Source organism: Tupaia chinensis, unplaced genomic scaffold, assembly GCF_000334495.1.
Source record: "Tupaia chinensis unplaced genomic scaffold, TupChi_1.0 Scaffold000578_2, whole genome shotgun sequence".
NCBI classification, from domain to species: Eukaryota; Metazoa; Chordata; class Mammalia; order Scandentia; family Tupaiidae; genus Tupaia; species Tupaia belangeri.
In genome coordinates, this window is record NW_006160094.1 from 1,645,344 (window position 1) to 1,669,507 (window position 24,164).

Sequence of the window (24,164 nt, forward strand, 5' to 3'; positions counted from 1 at the left end):
CACTCCAGCCACACTGCAATTCCTTTAGTACATACACTCCAAACCTGAGTCTTTGCAGTTTTTCTACCTAGAACATTTTAACTTCTAGTCTGAACAAACGTGAGCGCCTGCAAGCCTCTCATTGACGGCTCTACTTGACTGTTTCCTCCAGTCCCCCTGCTTTTTTTTCCCAAATGGCTATTATAATACATTTTAGAATTTATTTATTCTCTCCTAAAGAGATTACAAACTCCACAAGGGGAAGGATTTCTTTTGCCATGTTGTAAGACCTAAAATGATCCAGATGAAGTAGTTATCCAATAAATAGTTGTTGGGAAAAAAAAAAAAAAACCCAAAAAACTTAAGAGTGATCATTTCCCATTTCCACCCTGCTCCTCTTCTGGAATGATGGCAATTAAAGTCATGCAAAAGTTCTTGGGTTACAAATGAAAGCAAGAGACCACTACACATTAGTTTGTCAACATGTAATGCCCTGGGTTTATTTTGTGAGAATTCTATCACAATTTCTCCAGGTGGGATTAAAAACCTTAAGGATAATGTATGCCATTGGACTGGGCATTCAGACTTCGGTACTGACGAAGCACTAGTAGTAGTCTGTTAAGTACCGTTCTCTTCACAGAAGAGAGGTCAAATATTTCCAAAGGAAGGCACCCGATATTTGTGGTTCTGGCCTTGCAGCCTTCTGGAGAATCGTAAAAGGAAAAAAGCTGGCTGGCTGTTTTTAGAAACTGGAATGATGATACACGTACAGCAATTACTGCATTCTTCTCCCTTATATCCTTTTTGTAAGAACAAGTAAAGAATGAAGTCTTTTAAACAATTCGACAATAAAAAAGTACAATTTTTTTTTGTGCTAAAAAAAAGGGCAAGACAACATAAACTCCAGTTGTAAGGACTCCATTTGCATACTTGATTTAACACTTTTTGGCGTGGAAGGAAATGGGACTACTGGGCTGTTTGCAGAGCAGCAACGTAACATTAGTGCTTTAAGTACCAGAAACCACCCACAGCGGCGTGGGCACGTGGGGATGGGAAGATTCAAGAGACTTCATTTTTAGCTTGTTACTTGTCCTAATGATAGTAGACCAGGAAGATCCCCATTTAACAGTACATTCCCCATTTTTAAAAAAACTGATGCCTTTTTTTTTTGTAAAATTCTGTATGTATGTCACCATTTTTTTTTTTTTTCACATGATACACAGAAAACTCAAGGACCCAGAGGGGAACCAAGTTATGTTATACCATTTACAAAATACCAAGGAGTCCACAGCTACCTAACACATTTACTACAGCACAGGAACCAATGAAGGTACAGTGTACAAAAACTGTAAACACGGCACAATAAATAGATAAAACAGCAGGTCCCGCACCATGCACATGATGTGATGACACTCCATCGCTATACAATCTCACATCTCACACTCTGTTGCAGTTGATTTCCCTCCCACCCCCCACCCCCAAGTGCAAAGCATCACAAATGAACATTTCTGTATTCAAGTAACATATATACAAGGGTATTACAAATATGCAGTACTGTACAGATAATTGCTGTATTCTTAATTTACAGATGTTGATTTTTTCCTATTAACAGTAAGAAAAGAAAAGTTGAAGCATGAGAGATGAGCAATGCTGTCAAGTCCCCACAGCTGCCACAGAAACGCATGTGCTGCATTCCATCCTCCCTTGCATTCAAAATGCTACTGATGCATAGCACCTAATCAAGTCCCAGGTTGCAGTTCCACTCCCGAGGAAGCTACGTCACCTCCATCGCTACTGTATTGTCTGCTATGTTGTTCAGTGCTGGCTTCTCCGATTCATGATTTTCCCTGTTGAAATAAAATTCAACCAATTACTCATCTACAACATACAAACTAAACTGAGCAAATGAAGACTATCTTCCCCATAAAAAGGTTGAATTATTTTTAGTAACAGGAAGACATCTGTTTCTTTTGGGACAAGACAGCAAGGAGAGCAGTATGACCCTCTACTAGGAGGAACACACGATCAGAAGTCGGGTGGATATGACTATGAACTCCGTGGTCAGCTGTATTACCCAAGACCGTAGCAGCATCCCAGCAATCTAGACACGTCAAAAGCACAGAAAGAATCCCCAAGGCTTCAATGTTCTTTAAGAGTTAAGGGACAAAGGTGACTGAGGTTCACGGCAGTGCTTTAAGTCAAGGCGTGACTAGATGGAGCACTGCCCAGGTCAGTACGGAGCTGGTAATGGGAACGCGAGGGCTATGGTTGTTCTAGCAGCCAAACTGCTGAGCCTCCTTGGAAAAGTCTGTTCACCTTCCTGGATCTCAGTTTCCTCACTTTAGAAACAAAGGGACAAGTGATCTAAAATCCCCACACACTATGAATATCCTAGGCTGTACAATTCGACAGCAGTAAGAACTGCTGTGTGTGTGCAAGTCAGAAGTACAGTGGACTGACTGTGACTAGCCCCAGGACACCAGCATGGAAGGACGGTACTGAGCAGGCGATGACGACTAGGTTGTGGGCCATGCGGCTCCGTCGTAGTGAATGGCAGACCACACACACGTGGCCCCACGAGCCTAGGTATGTAGGTGGCCAAGCCATCCGGGTCTGCGTGAGTACACGCTATGATGCCTGCATGACGACAGACTCGAAAGCTGCGTTTCTCAGGACATATTCCTGTCGCTAAGTGAGGCATGACTGGACTTAAGTTCAAAAGCAGACAGGACACTTAGGGCAACATCTTACTGGTACAAATTCTGCTGTCTGGGGCTACTCCTGACTGAGAAAAGTATAAAAGTCAGTCTGACGGCAGTCAAGGTGCTTCCCAGTCTGGCCTTTTGCCTTTCCAATTTCAACAATGAACATTCTGAGACCTCTAAAAAACCATTTTGCTTGTCAACTCCAAACACTTGCATTTCCTTGGCTTTGTTTTCACATAGTCACTCCACCAGCCTGAAATGCTCTTTTTCTGTCTCCTCTTTGCCCCAACTAGATACTACCCCAAATGATCAAGTCTCATTTAGTAGTGGACTTCCAGAATTACCCTGGTATGAAAAGATTTCTCCTTATACTGAGATAGCAGTCATCACCTCTACAATTAAGCTGACAAGGACACAATGTCTGTGGAGACCTCTTGAATGATTTTTCACCCATTAGCTACATATAACATTACTTTTCACACTTTTATTTTTTAAAGATTTATTTAATTTATCATATTTTAAAAATCTGACTAGAGAGAGACAGAGAGAGAAAGAAAAAATAAGAAGCAAGCCACCAGTCCAGGACTCGAATCACAGTCCGCCATGTGAGAGTCCAGCACCCTAACTACCATGCCACCTCCTGGCCCAATTTTCATACTTTATACTTGTCTTCTAACTAACTGAAAACACCTGTCTATCTCTGTTTTCCCCATAGGGAGAAAATTAATTACTATTAATATTTAAAACATAATGAAGTCTGAGAAAAATTAGAAACTGTCTAAATTCTAGATTGTCTTCTTGGATGGAAATTCAAGACAAGTTAGCATACAAAGTCAGTCTGATTAAAGTTGATGCAGTATGAATACTATAACTCTTTACATTATTTACATTACTAAGTAGAGCCTGGCAATTCTAGCTGTGGAACAAACTGTAAACCAAACAAGCATTCTAAAGAGTACTGCTTCCACCCAAAGGCGGAAGAAAAAGGAGGGCATTAGAAGCTACTATTATACTAAGAAAGGGACATCGAGATAGTATACGCAATATTTACTATCGCTAGTTAGTTTGCATTCTCAATTAACTGAATTATAACATTTATTTAGGGTCCAACAGGTGGCATGTTGTTTGGGGCGCTGGACTCCCACATGGCAGACCATGGTTCGAGTCCCAGACCTGGTGGTTTACTTTCTCACTTTCTATTTCTCTTTCTGTCTGTCTCTGGTCAAAGATGGAGTAATGGTTATGTCACTGGACTCCCATGTAGCAGACTGTGATTTGAGTCCTGGACCCAGAGGCTTAAAACTCTCGCTGGGCACTTGTGCATGCATGCCCAAGATCCTGAGAGGAGAATGGAGCGGAAGGGATTGCAGGGAGGCCATCCCCCATAGGGGTTTGTTTCTCGCTTTTTGTGTCTCTCTCTCTGGTGAGTGCACATGCCCTCTAGCAAAAAATCTCTTTAAAAACAAACAAGGGCCAGGCAGGTACTGTGGTCGCTAAAGGCACTGGATTCCCACATGGCTGACCGTGGTTCGAGTCCCAGATCTGGCAGCTTATTTTCTCTTTTTCCCTTTCTCTCTCTCTGTCTTCCTCGGGTCAAAATTAAAAAATAATAACAAATGGAATTAAATAATTCTTTAAAACAAACAAAAACTAGTAACCAGTAAAATTAAGTAAAAATTCATGTTTAGTTCTTAAGTAATCAGTTCTTGTTATACATTTTTAAAATATAAAATACATAAAATAAAAAGCAGAAGACACAAGAAATAGGTAGAGCAACAACAGAGAATTTAAGTTAGAGCTTGTAATTTTCAAACATTTGACTTAAAATATATGGCTTTAAATAACTACTCACCTTGGAACTGAATCGACAGAAGATGAAGATGGAACCTTGGAAACTTGACAGTTTGCCGCGGCAGCCAGCTTTAAGGCAGATGATGGAACAGCACTTAAAGTCCTAGGTATATGTCGTGCATTTATTGGGGCAATAGAGTTTACGGTGGCAACTGATGAAGGTACAGTCAATCGAATGTTGTTCCCGATCAGAACCTGAGTTGTTGCAGAATTGGCAGCAGTTACTTGATGACCCAGTGCACTGTGGGAACTTGAAGTCTGTGTGATATTTGAAGGCTGTAACAACGCTGAACCTGCTGTTGATGGACTTGTGTGTACGAGTGCTGTTGGTGTAGTACTACTGAGGTGTAAGCCCTTGTACACTCCTAGAGAGAAAAAGAAAGACGGTCTAAACCACGTGAACCTTTGCTGTCTGCATCATAAACACACATGGATAAATATAATCAGAACAACCGAAATGTCTTTATCCTCACCTGAGGCTGGAAGGACGCCATTCACCCCAATTCCAAGCACCACATCATCCTTCATCTTGAATCCCATCAGTTGTTCTGATGTCACCAAAGCAGAAGCAGCAAATTGAGCACTAGCAGAATCCAAAGTCTTAGAAACAAAACCCTACAAAGAAAGTACAAAAAAACCCCAAATCAGTATGACTTCATCTCAAATTAATATTAAAGCTATACTGGTATACCAAAATCAGCTTGAATATAAATGAAAATGGCAAACCACTGAAATCTCTTCATCTCTTTCATGGCCTTAAATTTGAGGAATGAAAAGTAATACTCTAACTCAAGGATTAAGAAGTTTGATCTTGCTATGTGACAATACATAATATATACAAGTCCATTACCAAAATAAGCCTTCTGTAATTTAGAAACAGGAAACCTCTAACACAAAATGTTGGGCAAGAAATATGCCATTAACTATTTCAGTGATTTGCAAATAATACAATGAATGAGTATGTAAATGTCTCTTACATGACTTAACACATGCACACATAGACACACACAACCAAAGACACCCCTGAGATAGTGAGATAACTTATCTTTAGAAATGGAAGTAACACAATATCACATCATAATTTAGCCTAAAAATTGAGAGGCACCTTGAATAATTTTTAAAAATGAACTTTTCTTGTGGGATTCAAATCTCAGCCTCTGAACCCTATATGTGTTTAAATGGCAACCATTTATCATGCTTTAGGTTTAAAAGTGATCTCTTCCCACAGTAAAAAGAGGTTATTTTGGTATAATTCTAAAAAAATCTTAGTAATAATGACAATGCCCAAAATACTAAGTAAAACTGAGTGGGGTTAAGGTAGGTATTATTAACAGACTACAGAACAGATTTGAAGACAGTGTATCCAACCGCATTCAACTACGTTTTTCAGTTTTACTTTTTAAAATAGGGAGCAGAAGCAAGAGCTTCCATACTCACCTGTAACGTTCTTTCTAAACCCTGTATATTCAGGCGAAAGCCACTTTTCTGCTGGTTAGATGCAAGGTTCTATGACAACAGTTGGTAATTAGAGATGAACTCTGGTGGGAAACAATGAGGGATAATCATAAGACAGACAAATCCCTCACCTGTGAAGTGTTGGTGGAGGAATTACTATTTGCTTGCTGTTGCTGAATTTGTGCAAGCTGCTGTTTCTGCATTAGTGCCAGTTGCTGCTGATGTTGCTGGTATTGTTCGGCTGTAAATGCTGAACATAAAATAAGGAAACACTTGATAAAAACGCACAGGTATCACCTAAATCTTGCAATACTAAAACAGATGTAACATTAAAACGATTTGTGCAAAATTAAAGCTTCAATTCCAAATGGAAATTCCAACAGTTTTACGACCACATTTATCAAGAGTGGCTTGAATGTAAAGAAAAGAAAATTAAGCTTCTTGAATTAAACATAGGAAAGAGAACTGCTCACTTCCCAAGGTTCAACACCATTATTTCTGTAAAGCTGTGACACTTGTGCCGAACAGTGTGGAAAGGCAATAGCAGCTTTTTAAAGGCAGAGAGCTGGAATTTAGCCTTGCAAGGAGCTTGAGAAGAACTCTGGTAATCAACATTTGATTTCTATTTTACCCATAGGACCTTCTCAAATACATTCAGATGATCCCTAACAGTTCTGTGTATACATTCTAAATGTTCTACATATTTTCTAATTCAGTCATTACAAAAACTTCCTCTACATGAAAGATGAGATTGTTGGTTTATCACCTCTCTCTCTCTCTTTTTAAGAACTCATCCTTTAAGTTTAACAGGAAGAAAAGATTCTCCAATGTTAAGGTTAATTAATTTTCCCCACCCAATTAACCCACCTGGAAAAAATCCAGTCAATAAGAACGGAGTTGTTTATGTTGATTTACTGTACAGAATGATGTCTGAGGAAAGACACTGTGTTATGCTACTTATGTTTGTCTATGGAGAGCTCAGTTCTAAAAAAAACAAACAAAAAAATGTTCATTTATTACCCCCCAAAAAGTGTGTGCAGTTTTTAAAAAGGAAACCTTTTTCTTTTTTTAGCCAATTAAAAAAAAAGGAAAAAAAAAGCACATATAATCACAATATATCTAACTTTAGAGGCTTCTTTAAGAAGCCTGAGAAAGCCTGTGATGCTTGAGCAAGAATCATTTTAAAACAAAACAAAACAAAAAAAAGAATTATTATCATGCATCCCTGGTACCAGGGGATCTATAAATCATGCAAATTTCCCAAATCTGAAGTTTGATGTTTTAGAAATATTGTCACCTAATTTGTTGTTGTTTAGCTGATAATTTAGGTAGAGTATCACCTAATCAAGTTTTGTAATTTTTACTTATAATCACGAAGAATCTTTATCTCCAAGGATACTGCTTCTGCCTGGTATAATAGAAAATGTTTAGGTACAAATTCTACCATATTTTAAATGGATCAGAATTACCATGAAATAATATTCAAGAAAACTTTCCAAGTGACTAGGTTCTTACACGTAAGCTGAACTAAGATCCTGGGCTACAGGGCAACAAAGCAATTTCTTGTGAGAAAAAGTCTACCACTGATTTTCACTTGGCATCTGTCCTTTGATGAATTCCTCTTCCTGCTACATTTGTAATCACAGATCCTACAGGGAAGGAATGTTTTTGGTAATAGATGATACCTAAATATTTACATAGAGGTAACTTTCTATGAAAATAATCATTTCCATAAATATAAAATAAATGATCAAATCTTGAAGAAAACCTGCAATAATGAATGTTGTCCTAAAAGTTCATAATTGATACAATTTTACTTTTCTTGGAGAGGTTTTTGCTATAGGGCACGTGTGCTCGACAGAAAGACAGAGAGAGACAGAGAGAGCTTGAGCAAGAATCATTTTAAAACAAAACAAAACAAAAAAAAGAATTATTATCATGCATCCCTGGTTACCAGGGGATCTATAAATCATGCAAATTTCCCAAATCTGAAGTTTGATGTTTTAGAAATATTGTCACCTAATTTGTTGTTGTTTAGCTGATAATTTAGGTAGAGTATCACCTAATCAAGTTTTGTAATTTTTACTTATAATCACGAAGAATCTTTATCTCCAAGGATACTGCTTCTGCCTGGTATAATAGAAAATGTTTAGGTACAAATTCTACCATATTTTAAATGGATCAGAATTACCATGAAATAATATTCAAGAAAACTTTCCAAGTGACTAGGTTCTTACACGTAAGCTGAACTAAGATCCTGGGCTACAGGGCAACAAAGCAATTTCTTGTGAGAAAAAGTCTACCACTGATTTTCACTTGGCATCTGTCCTTTGATGAATTCCTCTTCCTGCTACATTTGTAATCACAGATCCTACAGGGAAGGAATGTTTTTGGTAATAGATGATACCTAAATATTTACATAGAGGTAACTTTCTATGAAAATAATCATTTCCATAAATATAAAATAAATGATCAAATCTTGAAGAAAACCTGCAATAATGAATGTTGTCCTAAAAGTTCATAATTGATACAATTTTACTTTTCTTGGAGAGGTTTTTGCTATAGGGCACGTGTGCTCGACAGAAAGACAGAGAGAGACAGAGAGATAGAAAGCGAGAATTCACCCCCCCGCCCTAGGGGGATGGCCACGCCACAAAACCTTCTTCTCCATCCTCCTCTCGGGATCTTGGGCACGCACGCACACGTGCCTGGCGTGAGTTGAAGCCACTAGGTCTGGGACTTGAACTGTGGTCAACTACATGACCAGCGACAGAGCCATTATGTCAACTGCTGGTTCCCCATTACCTCATATTTAAAAAAAAAAAATCTATAAAATGCAATTATTTAAACCTAAATACCTAAACTTATCAGGCACTTTTGCCAGTAGGTTCTTGAGATTTATACTTCTATTTCCTAAGTTTGAGGGTCTTGTTTAAATCTTGCCTTTTCTAGTAGGGAATACCAGTAAACTTTGTTTTTAATAAAAGATCACTTAATGGAAGGTCAGGTCAATCAGTTAGAAAAAGAACAATGTATCCTTCAGTGAGGATATGTATACAAAACTTTGTGCGAATGAAAATAGTCCTTTGTAGAAATTTATTGGTGCTTGTGTATTTTAATTAAAAATTCAGTGATCATTGAAATCAATGAGTAAGCATTTTTGCCCCCATTTCAATTAACATCTCAATCCTGGATCTCTAAGAGTTTTGTGAATTTGGTTTTCTAACAACTGCTAATTTCCTACTGACAGAAATTTAGAAATAAAAGCGCAACTAACATGTTAGATGATTACTCAACGTTTTTAAGCCTGTTTCTTAGATATCACCATACTCCAGAGTATAGTATGAGATTGTCCCTGGACATCTTTGGTAAATAAAAGATACGTGGTAACAGCAGGAAATGCCTTAGGTTTAGTGGCCAACAGACCTTGACTTTTTGTTAGTCCTTGGCTCAATCATAACTAGCTAAATATTCTTGGGGAATTTATTTAACTTCTGGGACTCAATATCTTCATCTAAAATGTTAAAGAGATTAAATGAGGGGGTCATTAATGTCCTTTCCAACTATGAGATCCTAAGATTTTCTTTCTGAGAGGCTGGCAGGTGGCATGGTGGTTAAGGCTCCAGACTCCCACATGGAGTGGGACCGTGAAGTTTACATCCCGGACCTAGAGGCTTGCTTTCTTACTTTTTTCCTGTTTCTGGCCAAATTTAAAAATAATAAAGAAATAAAATAATTAAAAAAATTATTTTCTATTCTGAGAAAATAAAATGTGAACCCAGAAGAAGGCTGTGTTAATAAGTAGGAAGCTTAGACAAAGATAAGGTAGGAAATTAGGGCGAATACAACGGGTCTGGGTTTTATATTATTATTCATACAGGAAAACCACGAAGCCCGCAGGTCTCTAATCCATTATAACTGTAACCAAGTATTAATGGAAAAAGTGACCATATCTTCCCTCAATCTCTGTAAATGGAAAGAGATAACACGGTCGAAAGTTTTTGGAGGTATGTTTATCTCCACAGAGAGCGGGACTCAAGTTTGTAATTCACACAGAGATGGGCAAAATGGTTATTGTAGACAAATGACCAAATTTAGAATCAGAACCATTTCACGGAACCAAAAGAAAAAAAAAATGAGAGAGCAGTTGGGAGAGATTTTTGCTTTCCTTTTCTACAATTCACACTAAAGAAGAACCTTCCATTTGAGGTCACAGATATTTAAGAGTAGAAGGGGGAAATACCTAATCAATGAGATTTTAAACTTAAAAACAAACAGGCAACAATTCTAATTTAGATTTATTATTATTTACAAGAAATACTCAAATCTTTTGTGTACCAATGGTATGAATCAAATGCTTAAAAAAAATTAAAAAACCCCTAACAGTCTAGGCTGCTCAGTTCCACAAGGCCAACTGCATGGTTCCAGTCCTGGACCCTGCAGTTTGAAAGTCTGTGTGTTTGCCCAGAATCCTGAAAGGAGAAATGGAGGGGAGGGGATTGTGGTCTCACCACCCCTCATGGGGGGTGATTTCTCATTTTGCTTTTCTGTTTCTTAAAAAAATAAGTCATGGGAACCAGCAGATGGCAGAATGGCTACATCTCTGGACTCCCTGTAGTCGACAGTGGTTCAAGTCCCAGACCCGGTGGCTTAAACTCACACTGGGCACGTGAGTGTGCATGCCCAAGATCCTTAGAGAAGAATGGAGGAGAAGGGATGGCCGGGGGGGGGGTGATTTCTCACTTTATGTCTCTCTCTCTCTGTCTCTCTGTTTTTCTGGTGAGCACACACGCCCTCTCCAAAAAAAAGGTCACATGCAAATGTGATTACAAGCTAAGAATGTTTAGCTGGGAACTTAGGGGAAATAGCATTACAAAATTAGTTACTGGAAGGACACTATACTGCTGGTGAGTGAACAAATTTCCATGGACAAAACAAGAACCTATGGGTTTAAATGTAAGGAGGCAACAACTTCTGGTTCAAACGGACAAACTTTCTCCACATATAAAATAGCTTGAGCACAGAGCTGCTGAATTTTCCCTCACTAGGAAATGTTTAGGCACAAGTAGGAAACTACTTTTGATTTGGTAACGATTCTCTGGGATAGGAATTTGGATGAAATAGCCTAGACTTGATGACTGTACTTGTTACCCAGGTAACACACGGTGTGGGCACTGGTCCCTGGAACAATCAAAGGACTGGGGGTGGGGAGGTTCATAGGCATTTAGGGGGGGGAAAAAAAAAAACCCAGAAAATTTAGCTAGAGAAGATGTAGTCTAGATTACCAAAATGTATTTCTGTTAAAAACAAACAAAATAGGGACCAGCAAGGTGGCGTGGTGGTTGAGACGCATGGCTGACTCTGAGGTCTGAGTCTCAGACCCTGAGGCTTGAAAAACATGCCAGGACAGGGCCGGCAGGTGATGTGGTGGTTAAAGGCGCTGGACTCCCACATGGCCAACTGTGGTTCAAGGAATCTGGTGGCTTGCTTTCTCACTTTCCCTCTCTCTCTGTGTCTGTCTGATCAAACTGGAAAGTAACAATAATAATAAAGTTAAAATAATTCTTAAAAAGAAAAACATGCCAGGTGTTGGTGCGTGCATGCTCCAAATCCCGGAGGAGAACAGAGGAGAAGGAATTGCAAAGGGCATCTTCTGGGGTGGGGGGGGGAGAGAGTAATTTCTCACTTTCCCTGCTGTTTCTCTCCAGGGAGCACACATGCCTTATTGCAAAAATCTGTATCTATTTATCATCTATATAAACTAAATTGAAAAAAACAAACAAAAGGGAAAATCCCCAAACGTTTATTTATTTATTTTAAAAGGTTTTTGCCATAGGGTGCGTGTGCTCTCTGGAGAGAGAGAGATAGAGGGAAAGTGATAAATCATCCTCTGGGGGGGTGGTTATACTGCAATCCCTTCTGGTTTTCCTTTTGGGATTTTGGGCCCACGCAAACAAATGTGTCTGACAGGATTCTCAAGTCACTGCGTCTGGGACCTGAGCAGAGGTTGGCCATGTGGGAGACCAGCGCCGTAACCAACACGCTGGTCTCCCAGATGCCTATTTTTTAAAAGATACTTCCGTATTAGAATTTCTCTGAGGTTCTACAAACACAAGAGATGGGTGTGACTGTCAGATGAGGTGTATGTGGAGGAGTGGGGCCTAACAAAGGACATTTGGAGAAGGGATACGGAGGTAGAACATTGATGGGATGGGGAAGTTGGTATCAGTTGAAGATATTTTGATCAACGGGACTGGGGAGAAATGTTCACACATTGAAATGCTCACATTGTAAGCTAGACAATGTGATTGAATGTATATACAAAAAAAAGAAATAAATTAAAAAAAAAACAAAGTATACAGGCAGAATATTATCTTAATGTAAGGGAAAAAAGTAACTTAGAAGAAATGTAAAAGGACTCTTCATTCAGGTAAAGTATAATCCCCTAATTAGTAAGCTTGATTGATACAGTTTATCAGCTACCTAGAAATCCAATTTAAAAACAAAAGGTTGCTGTAATTCATTTGGTGGCCAGTTAGGAAGTTAGGAGCAGACTGAGGCACCTGGCTGTTAACGACTTGAATGTGAGTGACATTACTGCAAGTCTAACAGGACTCGCAGCTTGAGTACCCTTGCCCTTCACTATACAGCTGGGCAGCTACTTGTGTATTTCACTCCAGGTGCTTCTCCAGACTCTGTTATGAGTGTTACATGACAAATCCAGTTTGTACAGTAAGAAATTCTGAATTTTGAGATGCATCTGAATAAAGACTAAGGCCCTACAGATTTATAAAATTTAACAATTAAAATTACCAATGCTTAAATACAGAGTCCCTTTTCCATAGTTAAGATTAAGATTTTATGTTACCAACTGAAGCTAAATGCACTTAGCTGCAGATATCAAGACTTAGCCACGTTATCTCCTCTTTCGCTTATGGAAATCAACGTCTTTGATGCCGATATGTGAAATTAAAAAAAAAGACTTCCGCAGCTGATGAAATCTCATTGGGAACTATGAATTCAAATCCTGACCCTACCAATGAGGTTTAAAGATCACTTTTCTATGTTTTCAGTCTTTCTGAACTATATCCTATGCAAATAAATAGTAAACACAAAATTTTTGAAGGTGCTTTTGTAGATTAAAAAAAAAAGATATTGTATGTAGAACATGTTCAAACCACAGACTAATTAAAGATTACTGAAAACAAATAATTTATCCTTAAGAATAAAAACCTTAAGTACACAAAGAGGAAGTCTGTCCAGGCTCCTCGCACTGTTATTCTTCTGCACAAACCTAGAGGGCCACGCACTTCCACAATACCTGACTCACACGTCTGCCTAACCCCATGTGGATTCCCAGCAACGAAGGTGGCAAACACAGGAAAGCAAGTAAAGAAGATGCTGAGCCGCTGAAAGAGAGACTATACAGTCAGCGCGTGAGCCCTGAGCAGAGACTGACTATGGAGCAGAGGAAGCCGTATCCCGCGTGGCTGCCCAGGGCTTGAGGCCTGCCCCAGCGGCTAGAGACACATGCTGAGTATCCATGGCCAGCATCCTGATGGGACGGAGAACTGGAGGAAAAAGGATTACTGTGTGACTGGGCCCCATTGCGGGGTGCTTGCATAAACTCTCACCTTCTTGCTTTCTCTTGCATGCACTCATGCCTCTGGCATTATAAGAAGATTGGTGTGTAAAAGGTTTATGCACTTTAAAATGGAAGGACCCTCGATGTCTTTATTTGGAATATCCTACTTTAAAACAAATACACAGGCCTCTTTAGATGATTATTTGGAAAGGGAAAAATCAGCACATAGGGCATCACTCTGCTCAGAATAGGTATAAATATTAAAGTTAGTATTTATAACAATGATTAAGTTATAGAAAATGGCAAAACATAACCCATATGTTTGGCATATGCAGCACCGAAGTCCATAGGCTGACTCATACCCTACACAGGGCCCAAGTTCTAAAGGCAGTGTAGCCACAGTTTCTTCAGATTGTGACTTGATGGGTACACTTCTCTTTCGGCAAGCCAGCCCAGCACAGTCAGTTTTCCTCTGGCATCAGACTAAACCAGAGTTTCTTTGGTTCACAACCAGATGAAATAGTTTGGTTTGTATCAGGTGCTTTGCCATATGAAAAAAAAAAAACATGTATCTTAAATGCTCTGGGAGGAGGTGGGAGGTTTAAGCTATGAATCAAGGGCAATGTAGGCACTGAGAACAGAAGAGGAACAAGGTTCACGTCTTCCATCCCAGGTTCACGCTGGAGAACACGTTTTTATATTTATTTATAGACTTGTATTTAGAACCCTGTATGATGTTTGAGCTGCTAAATTATCTTTCTCTCCAGGAGGCTACAGGTGCTCTCAACTATGTAAAATGCACATATGACGTGTAATATACTTTATAGAACATTAAAAAGTAAAGCTTTAGGTCTCTGGAATAGACACAAAAACGAAAGAACAAAGTGCTACCCTGTAGCAGTCTGTAGGCATCTGTTCTCTATACAGGAAGATCCAAGAATAACAGAAAAACAAAAATAGATAAATCGTTCTTTTTAAAAAGTTGTATTACATATACAGGAGAAGGAAATGCTTAAGAAAAATGACGAAGTTATTCAAGGGTATATTTTTTAGCTGAATTTCTGGTAAACTTAACCTTTTAATGTTCTTTGGCAAACATAAAGCAAGTAAGATTTACAACTGATTTAGTATGCCTATTTAAATACGATTGCAAAACAGCTTATATTAAAAAGGCCACTGTAACATCCTTAGGGAAGTTATATACTTTGATTTCTATATTTTAAGCAGCAAAAGATGGGGAATTCATAGAACATGCTTATTTTCTCTAAGAGGTCTCACAGAATTTTATGTATCTTAAAAAGCTAAATTATCAGGGAAATTTTTTCTAAGTTTATACTTTAAAATCTCTATATTCCCACTACATTTAAGTCTTTCTTCATATTTGAAAGTTCTTGATTTTGATTTTTAAAACTATAAAAGCAAAGAAAAACTGGCTTATGGTGATAAGAATGCTAAAGTGAATGAGATTATAAATAATCTATTAGGTTTTAAAATAACAGGTTATCCTGTATAGTTGGTTTCTGAAATATAATTAAGAGCACATTTTCATATTTATGAAACATTTTTTTAGAGACAGTTTTAACTGCAACCCTTCCATATGAACAGGAAAACAATATATTTACAGTTCTTTCAAAATCTATATTTAAATTACACTTTATAAAAATCTGTAGTAAAATAGCTTCCAAAATAAATTTCTATAATCTATATGCTTCAAATAACAGATTTCTGCTTTAAAATAGAAAGCTAAGATTATATGAATATTTTAAGTAGATAGTATTTATTTTTACATTTCACAATGTTCCCATAATAATACAGTAGACAGTATCTGAAAATGTTTCCACAATAGTAGAACAGGGCCAGCCGATGGCCTGGTGGTTAAGACAGGTAGATCCCACATGGCCGACTGTGCAGAGGGAGCGTACATGGCCAAAAACCACCGAGGGGGGAGAAATGGAGAAGAAAGAATTGCAGCATGATCGTACCCCATAGGGGGTGCTTTCTGGCTTTCCCTCTCTGTCAGTTTGGCAAATTAACAAAATAAATAAATAAAAATAACCCTTTAACTTACATATTCTTTGAAAAACCAGTTTCTCTCATATAAATTATCGTGAATTATTGTGTCAGCATACAGGGGTATACATTTCTACTGACTTGCTGGTCCCTAGCGTTAAGCCAACAAGGTAAACCCCTAGAGAAGTGCCCAAGCACAAAGCACCACGGTTTAGGGTCTTTTTCCTTCTCATACTGTTTGAAAATATAACCAAATAATGAATGTGGTTTACTGACTGCATCCAGGCAACAAATATCATGACTAAAACAGTAATAAAACGCTTCTGCATTTTGGTATGTTCAAATGAAGACAAACACCTATAAATGCCCAGAGCAACAGGATTCCAATAAATACTCAGACCTAGGTCTTTTTATGAAAGTTCTTAGAGAAAAGGATTTTCAGCCATAAATGTAACAGATCACAAACTCAAAACAATGGATGAACCTGACATTTCTATAGGAATCTACTTCATAACAAATAAACGTACCGAAGTGTGCTGAACCACTGTTATTTTTACTTTGCGTAGAGGTACTGCATGTCTGGGTCCCAGGTTGTGCTGTTCCTGTTCGATTTAGACTCCTATATAATTTTCTACAGGAGAGTTCATCATTGTCACTGTCATGTAGGGATGGTGTCCGAGGCCTAAAATGCCGCCATCTACATGATTTGATATTGACTAGTATCTGACTGAGGTCTTTAGAGAAAGATTTGTCCGAGGTATTTGTTTCTGAGGTATTGGCAAACTGATTGACTGGAGAATGTTGTGGTGAGGAAAGCATTTCAAAATCCAGGTGGTGAAACACACTGTCATAGTCTGAATGAGCTCTGTCCAGTAAGACCCTATTAAAAACAAGACAGGAAACATGTATTTATAATAGCCACTCAAGAATTGTATTTAAAAAGGTTTTCTCCCCAGTCACTTTCCCAAAAAGCCAACTTATACTGAATATTCAAAAACTATAAAGTTGATTATTTCAGTATTTGCTATAACGGACTAAAATTTTTATTTTGATAATGGTTCTTGTATCAAACTGTTTTCTAGTCAACGACTTTCACTTCTACTGTAAAGCACTTAAACATTGTAAAATGCCACCACTATGTATGTTCTATATTTAAGCTAGAGCATCATGTTTTGGGGGAGAGGGAGGGGAAAAGCAACAGAAGGCATGTGAAACTTTATACCACTAAAATTTCTTAGAGACAAAATATTTGTGATCTACTATGTTAGAAAACATACTTTTGTGTTATTTACATAAACTACAAGGGACTCCATCTCAAAATGTTGGCATTGATTAATGCTAGTTACAGAATAAAACACAGCCAAAGGAGTTTTTACTACCACTGATGTCAACATGGTGATGGAAATAAACGGGACTAAACAAAGTCCATTTTAGTATTGATGAGAGGTAATTCTAAATTAATGTTTAAGTGCTAGTGATTCAGAATGAAAAAATGAAAGACACCTATGTATAGGCTATTAACTTATAAACTAAACTACGGAGCTTCTTCCTGGAAGCAGCTTGATACCATTATCAGCTTTGCCTTTAAATTTCTGTCAGCCTTCTACATGAGCACCTTTCCTCGTCTTTGCTTGTATATGTTCTACAATTTCTTTCTTCCCCAATACAGACAATTTCTCATAAAGGCAATTAAGAGCATAAAGGAATTCTATAAGATTTAAGCAAATAATAATTAGATTCTGAAAAGCTGGGAGGTTACGATGAGGTCATGTATGAATCCTTTTCACTGTCAAATTAAATAACCCATTATATTAATTAATTTGACAGTTCTTGGCTTATTTGATCCTTTTTCTCAGTCTCTCCCAGAACTCCTAAACACCTTTTTTTGTAGTTTTACTTTAACACAATGTGTGCAATGACTTACACTTGTCCACTTTATCTGCTGCCTTTACTCAGACATTTATGTTTGAGATAACGGATATGTGAATTATCTTGATTTTATCATTATCCGTTGTATTCATATACTTGAAAAAAAATCACACCATTGAATAAACATATTCAATTAGTAAGTGTTAATTAAAAAAAAATATTCCTTCAAAATTTATCTGAGGTCTTCAGTATTGGGAGAAAGGAGATCCACGAGGGATTCATCCAGGTTATGCATTATAAACTATGGTTGTTGGGGCCAGCAGGGAGCATGGAGGTTAAGGTGCTGAATCCCACACGCCTTAGCTTGTAAATCATGTCAGGTGTCTGTGTGTGTGCCTAAAATCCTAAGAGGAGACTGGAAAGGACACTTGGCCATCCCCCCAAAGGGGTGATTTCTCTCTCTCTTATAAGGGCATGTGCCCTTTAACAAAAAACTAAAAATAAAAACAAGCAAATGAATAAATAAACTATGGTTCTGTAGGAACCAGGAAGCAAAATAGCAAATATATTTTGGTCAACAAATCAGTTAAGAAGAGCAAGTGGGAACTAATGAGCTATTTAAAAGGACTGCCTTGGAACCAGCAGATGGTGTAATGGTTATGTCGCTGGACTCCTACATAGCTGACTGCAGTTCGAGTCCCAGAACCAGCAGCTTAAAACTCATGCCAGGCCTGTGTGTGCATGCTGCCCAAAATCCTGAGAGGAGAATGAAGATGTGATTGCAGCCTGGTCACCCCCAACAGGGGTGATTTCTTGCTTTCTGTCTCTCTGGTGAGTGCAGGTGCCCTATACCAAAAACACTCTCTTAAAAAAAAAAAGACCGCTTCATCTTACACTTTAGATTGAATTACTCTATTATATAAAAATATTTCTGTTGTAAGAATACAGAAATATCTTACCTTCCACCACGCCCAACCCGTCTTCGTGCAAATCCAATACACCTTTGGGGTACAGTGAGAGTAGTTAAGCAGTATCTATATCGCACATCCCCTAATCCTCCATCGTCAGGACTAGTCCAAGGCCAGTTGCCAGTTTGGTCTAAGTGAGGCTTAAAAAAAAAATCCAAATTATTTTATTATGTCAGTTAAAGGCAAACTGTATGTTATTTACAAAGAGTTGGAAACTTACAGCATAGTACTGACAGCCTGCTTTCCTACGGAAAGCAAAAGGACCATCAGGGTCATTCTCTTCCTCGGCTTCTGAAGAGCCAGACAAAACCTTCAAATAAAATAAACAAAGCAAGTCAAACATGTGACTCCCTCTACACTCCTCCGCCACATTCGTAGAGAAATTCCTGCGCTTACCTGGGACAGCGGCTCCTCATCTGAGCTGGGGAAGTCGTACTGGTTTAAGTCTTTCGCGTTGAAGACTGGCAGTGCAGCAGGACTCGTCTGCTGAGGAGCAGCGGCAGATGATGGTAAGACTTTGGGCTTCTTTTCATATTTCCGTTTTGGTCGGATAAGATCGGCTTTATCTTGCTGTACAAAGACATGAATTAATTATACACTAGAAACCACATTCAACAGACTTGCAGTTATGGGGAAATTTAAAAAGCAGCTTATTGCTATAATGAAGGCATTCCTATTCACGAGAGACACAGGAGTCTTACGTTGGGCCATCTTATCTTGTTGGTAACGTATTAGGAAATCTGGTCTCTGTGAAAGAAGAGCATGTGCTGGAACCTCTAAACAGAACCCTATAAACTTTTTTGTTTCAATTAGAGAACAGAAGTAATCCAGTTTCTGAAGCCCTATAACTGCAATTACTCCTGTCTCCTCATCTTAACTTTTAATAAAAATTTCTAGGAGAAGAAAGAGAATGTCTGCTCCTTATTCTCAAGAAGTAAATCACTGGGACCAGCAGTTAGTGTAATGGTTATGTCGCTGAACTCCCATGTAGTAGACCGCAGTTCAAGTCCTGGACCTGGTGGCTTAACCTCATGCTGGGCACGTGTGCATGCATGCCCAAGATCCCAAGAGGAGAATGGAGGAGAAGGGATTGCAGCGTGGCCATCCCTCCTGGGGGGTGATTTCTCACTTTCTGTCTCTCTGGGAAGCGCACGTGCCCTATAGCAAAAAGCTCAAAAAAAAAAAAAAAAAAGGGAAGTAAATCACTACAGGGAAAACAGTAATGAGAATAGTTTTACATACATAAAGCATATTACAGATAACAGTGGAAAGAAAGAAAGAAAGATAAATAATTTTTTTAAAAAAAGTAAAGAGCAGTAAGAATTTGTAACTGAACAATGAAGACTTTCGGGAGTGCTGAATTTTGAGCAATTTTAGAGAATACAGATATGTAATTATTAAATGGGAAATACTAGAATAAAATGCAAAGGCAAGAGTGACTGAGCTAATAGAACAAATAGAACACAACACATAGGAGAAATATGTATGGAAGATGATGGCGAAGGTTAAAAGAAGTGTGAATCTGATGTATGGGCAACAAGTTAGAAAAGAGATTATGGCATGTACTGTGGTTATGTAAATACCTTAATTATTTATGTTAAGTCTTATGTAGATGAAGGTATGGGTTTCTTGAGAAAAGTTAACTATTAAGCTATAAGTTATCTTTACCGTTTCTAATACTACAGAAGTTAAAATCTGTAGGACAGTTTTCAATCAAAAGCTGGCTGGCTATGGCAATGTGAAACATTTTTATCTATTGCTTCTGTTACAAGTTTAAGTCAAAAGCTTGCTCTTATTCAATTAAGTCTGGGATCCAATTACTCAAACTATTATAAAATATTATCAAGATAACAGAAACAGCTCCATTAACGATTCTATCTTGGAGAAATTTAAAGTAAAGTAGTTTTAGGTGTGAGGTCTCACACTTCTGGCAGGTAGAGAAGAAAGCAGAGTAGAATAACTAAAAGAGATCAATCTTTAATAAAAGCTGAAGGACAGCACTGAAGTAGTCTACATGGTGCAGGGTTCAGACAGGAGGACGACAGACTTAAAACTCCTGTCAGGGACCAGCAGATGGCGTAATGATTATGTTGCTGGACTCCCACACAGCTGGACACAGCAACTTAAAATTTACACTGGGTGCATATGCATGCGTGCCCAAATCCTGAGAGGAGAATGGAGGAAAAGGTACTGCAATATGGCCATCCTCTACCCCCACCCCCTGGGATGATTTCTCACTTTCAGTCTCTCTGTCTCTCCTGTGAGTGCACGTACCCTATACCAAAAATCTCTCCAAAACAAAGCAAAAAAACCTGTCAGTGGTTAAATCTGCATTGAATCTTAAAGGAATATTTAAGACTAATAAATAAGAAATGTAGGACATATGGGGCCAGCAAGTGGCATGGTGGTTAAAGGCATTGGACTCCCACTTGGCCAACCACGGTTCAAGTCTCGGACCTGGTGGCTTGCTTTCTCACTTCCTCTCTCTCTCTCTCTGATCAAACTGGAAAATAATAATGATAATAATAATAAATAAAGTTAAATAAAATAATTCTTAAAAAAAAAGAAATGTAAGACATAAAACAGTAAATATAAAATTTACATGTGTCTATGAGTTACATATCTATATAAATAAAATAAAGCAGTATCTCGAGCACAAACCTAATTTTCTAGATTACCAAAGAGAATATTTTTCTGCTGACTCTGCCCAACCACCCCCTTTTATGTAAAACTGCCCATGTTTTCTTAGAAAATGGTCCTGGCATTGTTCTAAACAAGAGGAAAGAGGTGCAGGCTGAGGAAGCCATTACTTTAACTAGTATGGCAAGTCGTTCAGTGAGGTTTGAAGGCCTGTGTCACCATAATTAAAAAAACAAACAGCAGAAACACCACATTAAACAAGACAGGAGAGAAAAGAAGTGATGGGAGACTCACGTGCTCCTCACACTGAACTGGTATGGTGAGTTCTAAGTTTCATGATAAATTTCATATAAACAATACATTAAAAAAATGTTTTTCCAGATGCATATTTTCCAAGAAGGTATCACTTACTTGCCTACTTTATTTCCCTCAGTTTCCCTTCATGAATTTTTCTCTCAACAATTTTATTCTTCATGAATTGTGAAGTATTTGTCCAATGTTTCCATTTCTAAACCATTATCTGTGTTATAAATAATTAAGAAGAGAGACCTCTATTCTCTCATATTTTCCCTTCCACTCCCATACTGATCTGTCCACCAAAAAAGGACAATCTTATCATATCAGAGAGGATTTCATTTTCTTCTTTCTAAACCTCCATATTTTGTGTGAATTATGTCAACACTTAACAATCCTACAACTAGTAAAATATTTTTCTTATGTTATACAGTAACAGAATCCCCCTTTCTAAGAGAAGGAAAACACAAGAAAAATAAAAATTATAAATTTCTGCTTTTATTCATAACATGCCATAATCATACTTCATGCTATTAGGGTTTGTATGTATTTCTTTTTAAATCTTATTCTAATGATAAAGTACTACCCCATTATCAAACAGCATTAACACGAAAACTTTAATTACCTTGTTAACTTTAAACTCCTTCACATCCATTGCTTCCTGATGTTTGAACTGACTGCTATTAGTGATAGGGATAATGGGGATGGCATAGGTAGGTTTCATTGGCTGTCTCTGTGCCATGACCTCAGACATGATCTCTCCATTGTAGTCACCCAAATTATACCTGAAATTATAAAAAAGAAACTTTAAGACTGTATACATTCAAGGTGTACAATGTGACATTTTGATGTATTATACAGGGTGAAATGAGAACCACAATCTATCCCTTCGCACAATAAGTTACTGTATGTGTGTGTGTGTGTCTGTGTCTGTGTGTGTGGTGAGATTACTTAAGATCTCCTTTCTTAATAAAGGTCAACTATACAATATATCGTTATTATTATTTTTTTTTTTGGAGAGGTTTTTGCCATAGGGTGCATGCTCTCACCACAGAGACAGAGAGATAGAAAATGAGAAATCATTCCCCGGGAGGATGGCCACGCCACAATCCCTTCTCCTCCATCCTCTTGGGATCTTGGGCATGCAAGCACATGTGCCCAGCATGAGTTTAAGCCACCAGGTCTGGGACTTGAACCACGGTCGATTACATGGGAGTCCAGCGACAGAGCATTATGCTAACTGCTGGTCCCCAATATATCATTATTAACCATGCTGATATTAGATCTCTAGAAATTAACTCATTTTTTAACTGTAAGTTGGTACCCTCTGATGAGGTAAAAACAGTTTTAAATTGTCAATTCTACCTAAATAAATCTGGAAAAAAGGGAAAGTCAGTTTTGTGGCCTAGCCACAGTGGTCCAAGTAACAGAGGTATTTGGCACAGCACTGGAGGCCATAACTGACTAGGGGACAGTTGTAAGTACTGACCAGTCTTAAGTATGATGACAGTTAAACCTAATGCCTGAATATCTTTTAAAATCAAACATTACACACTCCTTCCTTCTACTTCGGTGGCTTATAGTGGCCCGTAAATACGAGACTGTAGAAAGAAAAACAAACACTGAAATTCAACAAAAACGGTTTATTAACTTATTTATCTTATTTATTTGAGACTGAGAGAGACTGTGTGAGCTAGCAAGGAAGAGGGGAGGGCTGACTGCTGATATGTCATTACCATGTTGGGAGCCTTCTGGCCGAGACTCTGGGCCAGCTAGGACTGTGCACCCCTGCCAGTCTGTGAAAGGCGGACTGAACTGAACCGAACCCAGGCTTCCCACATGGCCTTAGCCTCTGTGCAGCTTTGTCATAGCATCATACACTACTGGGCTGAGCCAAAGTCTGCAATTAATATTATTTTTTTTCCTACAGGGTATGTGTACTTGTCAGGGGCTGCTCCCATTGGGGAGTGGTCATACTCAACCCTTTTCTACTTCTCCCTCCCTTTCAGATTCTGGCCTCACACACACATGTGCCTAGCATGTTTCTCAAGCTCCCAGGTCTAGGACTTAAACTACCTCATCAGCTATGCGGGATCTGGCAGCCTTAACCACCAGGCCATGGAGCCAGCCTAGTGGAAATTTCAACTTAGCAATTCTGGTGAAACATTTGGTGGAGAAATAAAAATTAATGCCTAAAGTGGTACTGAGAAACTTTCTGCTAATCACCTGTAATAGAGAACTAATTTTTTTAAAAAAAGAATTGCAAGAGGGACCAGCAGTTGGCGTGATGGCTATGTTGCTGGACTCCCATGTAGCCGACTGAGGTTCGAATCCCGGACCCGGTGGCTTAAACTCACACCATGTATGTGTGTGCGCATGCATGCCCAAGATCCCGAGAGGAGAATGGAGGAGAAGGGATTGCGGCATGGCCATCCACCCAGGGAGTGATTTCTCACCTTCTGTCTCTGTCTCTCTCTTTCTGGAGAGCGCATGTGCCCTATAGCAAAAACCTCTCTTTAAAATAAAAAAAAAAACTGCAAGAAATATGGCAATGAAAATTGAATATTTCATTGTGTACTTCTGCCTAATGATTGAGTTATTTATGGACCTTTCCCCCTCCTCCTTTATGCTTTTATATTAAAAAATCCAGTACTGGGCTGGCAGGTAGCATGATGGTTTAGGGTGCTGGACTCGTATCAGGCCAATCGTGGTTCAAGTCCTCGACATGGAGGGTAGCTTCTCTCTCAGTCTGACCCTCTCTGGTCAAATTAAAATAAGTAAATAAATAAATAAATAAATAAAAAGTTA

The 24,164-nt window shown here is 38.4% G+C and overlaps 1 protein-coding gene across 2 annotated transcripts in view; it reads right to left on the reverse strand.

Annotated features, from left to right (window-relative positions):
- Positions 1 to 453: 453 nt before the first annotated feature.
- Positions 454 to 24,164, reverse strand: part of EPC1 (enhancer of polycomb 1) — a 112,236-nt gene continuing 88,525 nt past the window's right edge. Inside the window, exons 6-15 of one of the 2 annotated variants that reach the window (XM_006158282.3) lie at positions 21,982 to 22,141; positions 18,819 to 18,992; positions 18,643 to 18,732; positions 18,414 to 18,562; positions 16,113 to 16,465; positions 6,122 to 6,240; positions 5,973 to 6,041; positions 5,009 to 5,150; positions 4,537 to 4,900; positions 454 to 1,826 (exon numbers count right to left, since the gene is read on the reverse strand). In XM_006158282.3, the coding sequence (XP_006158344.1) occupies positions 1,754 to 1,826; positions 4,537 to 4,900; positions 5,009 to 5,150; positions 5,973 to 6,041; positions 6,122 to 6,240; positions 16,113 to 16,465; positions 18,414 to 18,562; positions 18,643 to 18,732; positions 18,819 to 18,992; positions 21,982 to 22,141 (1,693 nt within the window). In that variant the 3' untranslated portion in view covers positions 454 to 1,753. The remainder of the gene's footprint in view (positions 1,827 to 4,536; positions 4,901 to 5,008; positions 5,151 to 5,972; positions 6,042 to 6,121; positions 6,241 to 16,112; positions 16,466 to 18,413; positions 18,563 to 18,642; positions 18,733 to 18,818; positions 18,993 to 21,981; positions 22,142 to 24,164) is intronic. The other variant, XM_006158283.3, reaches the window with a different exon arrangement.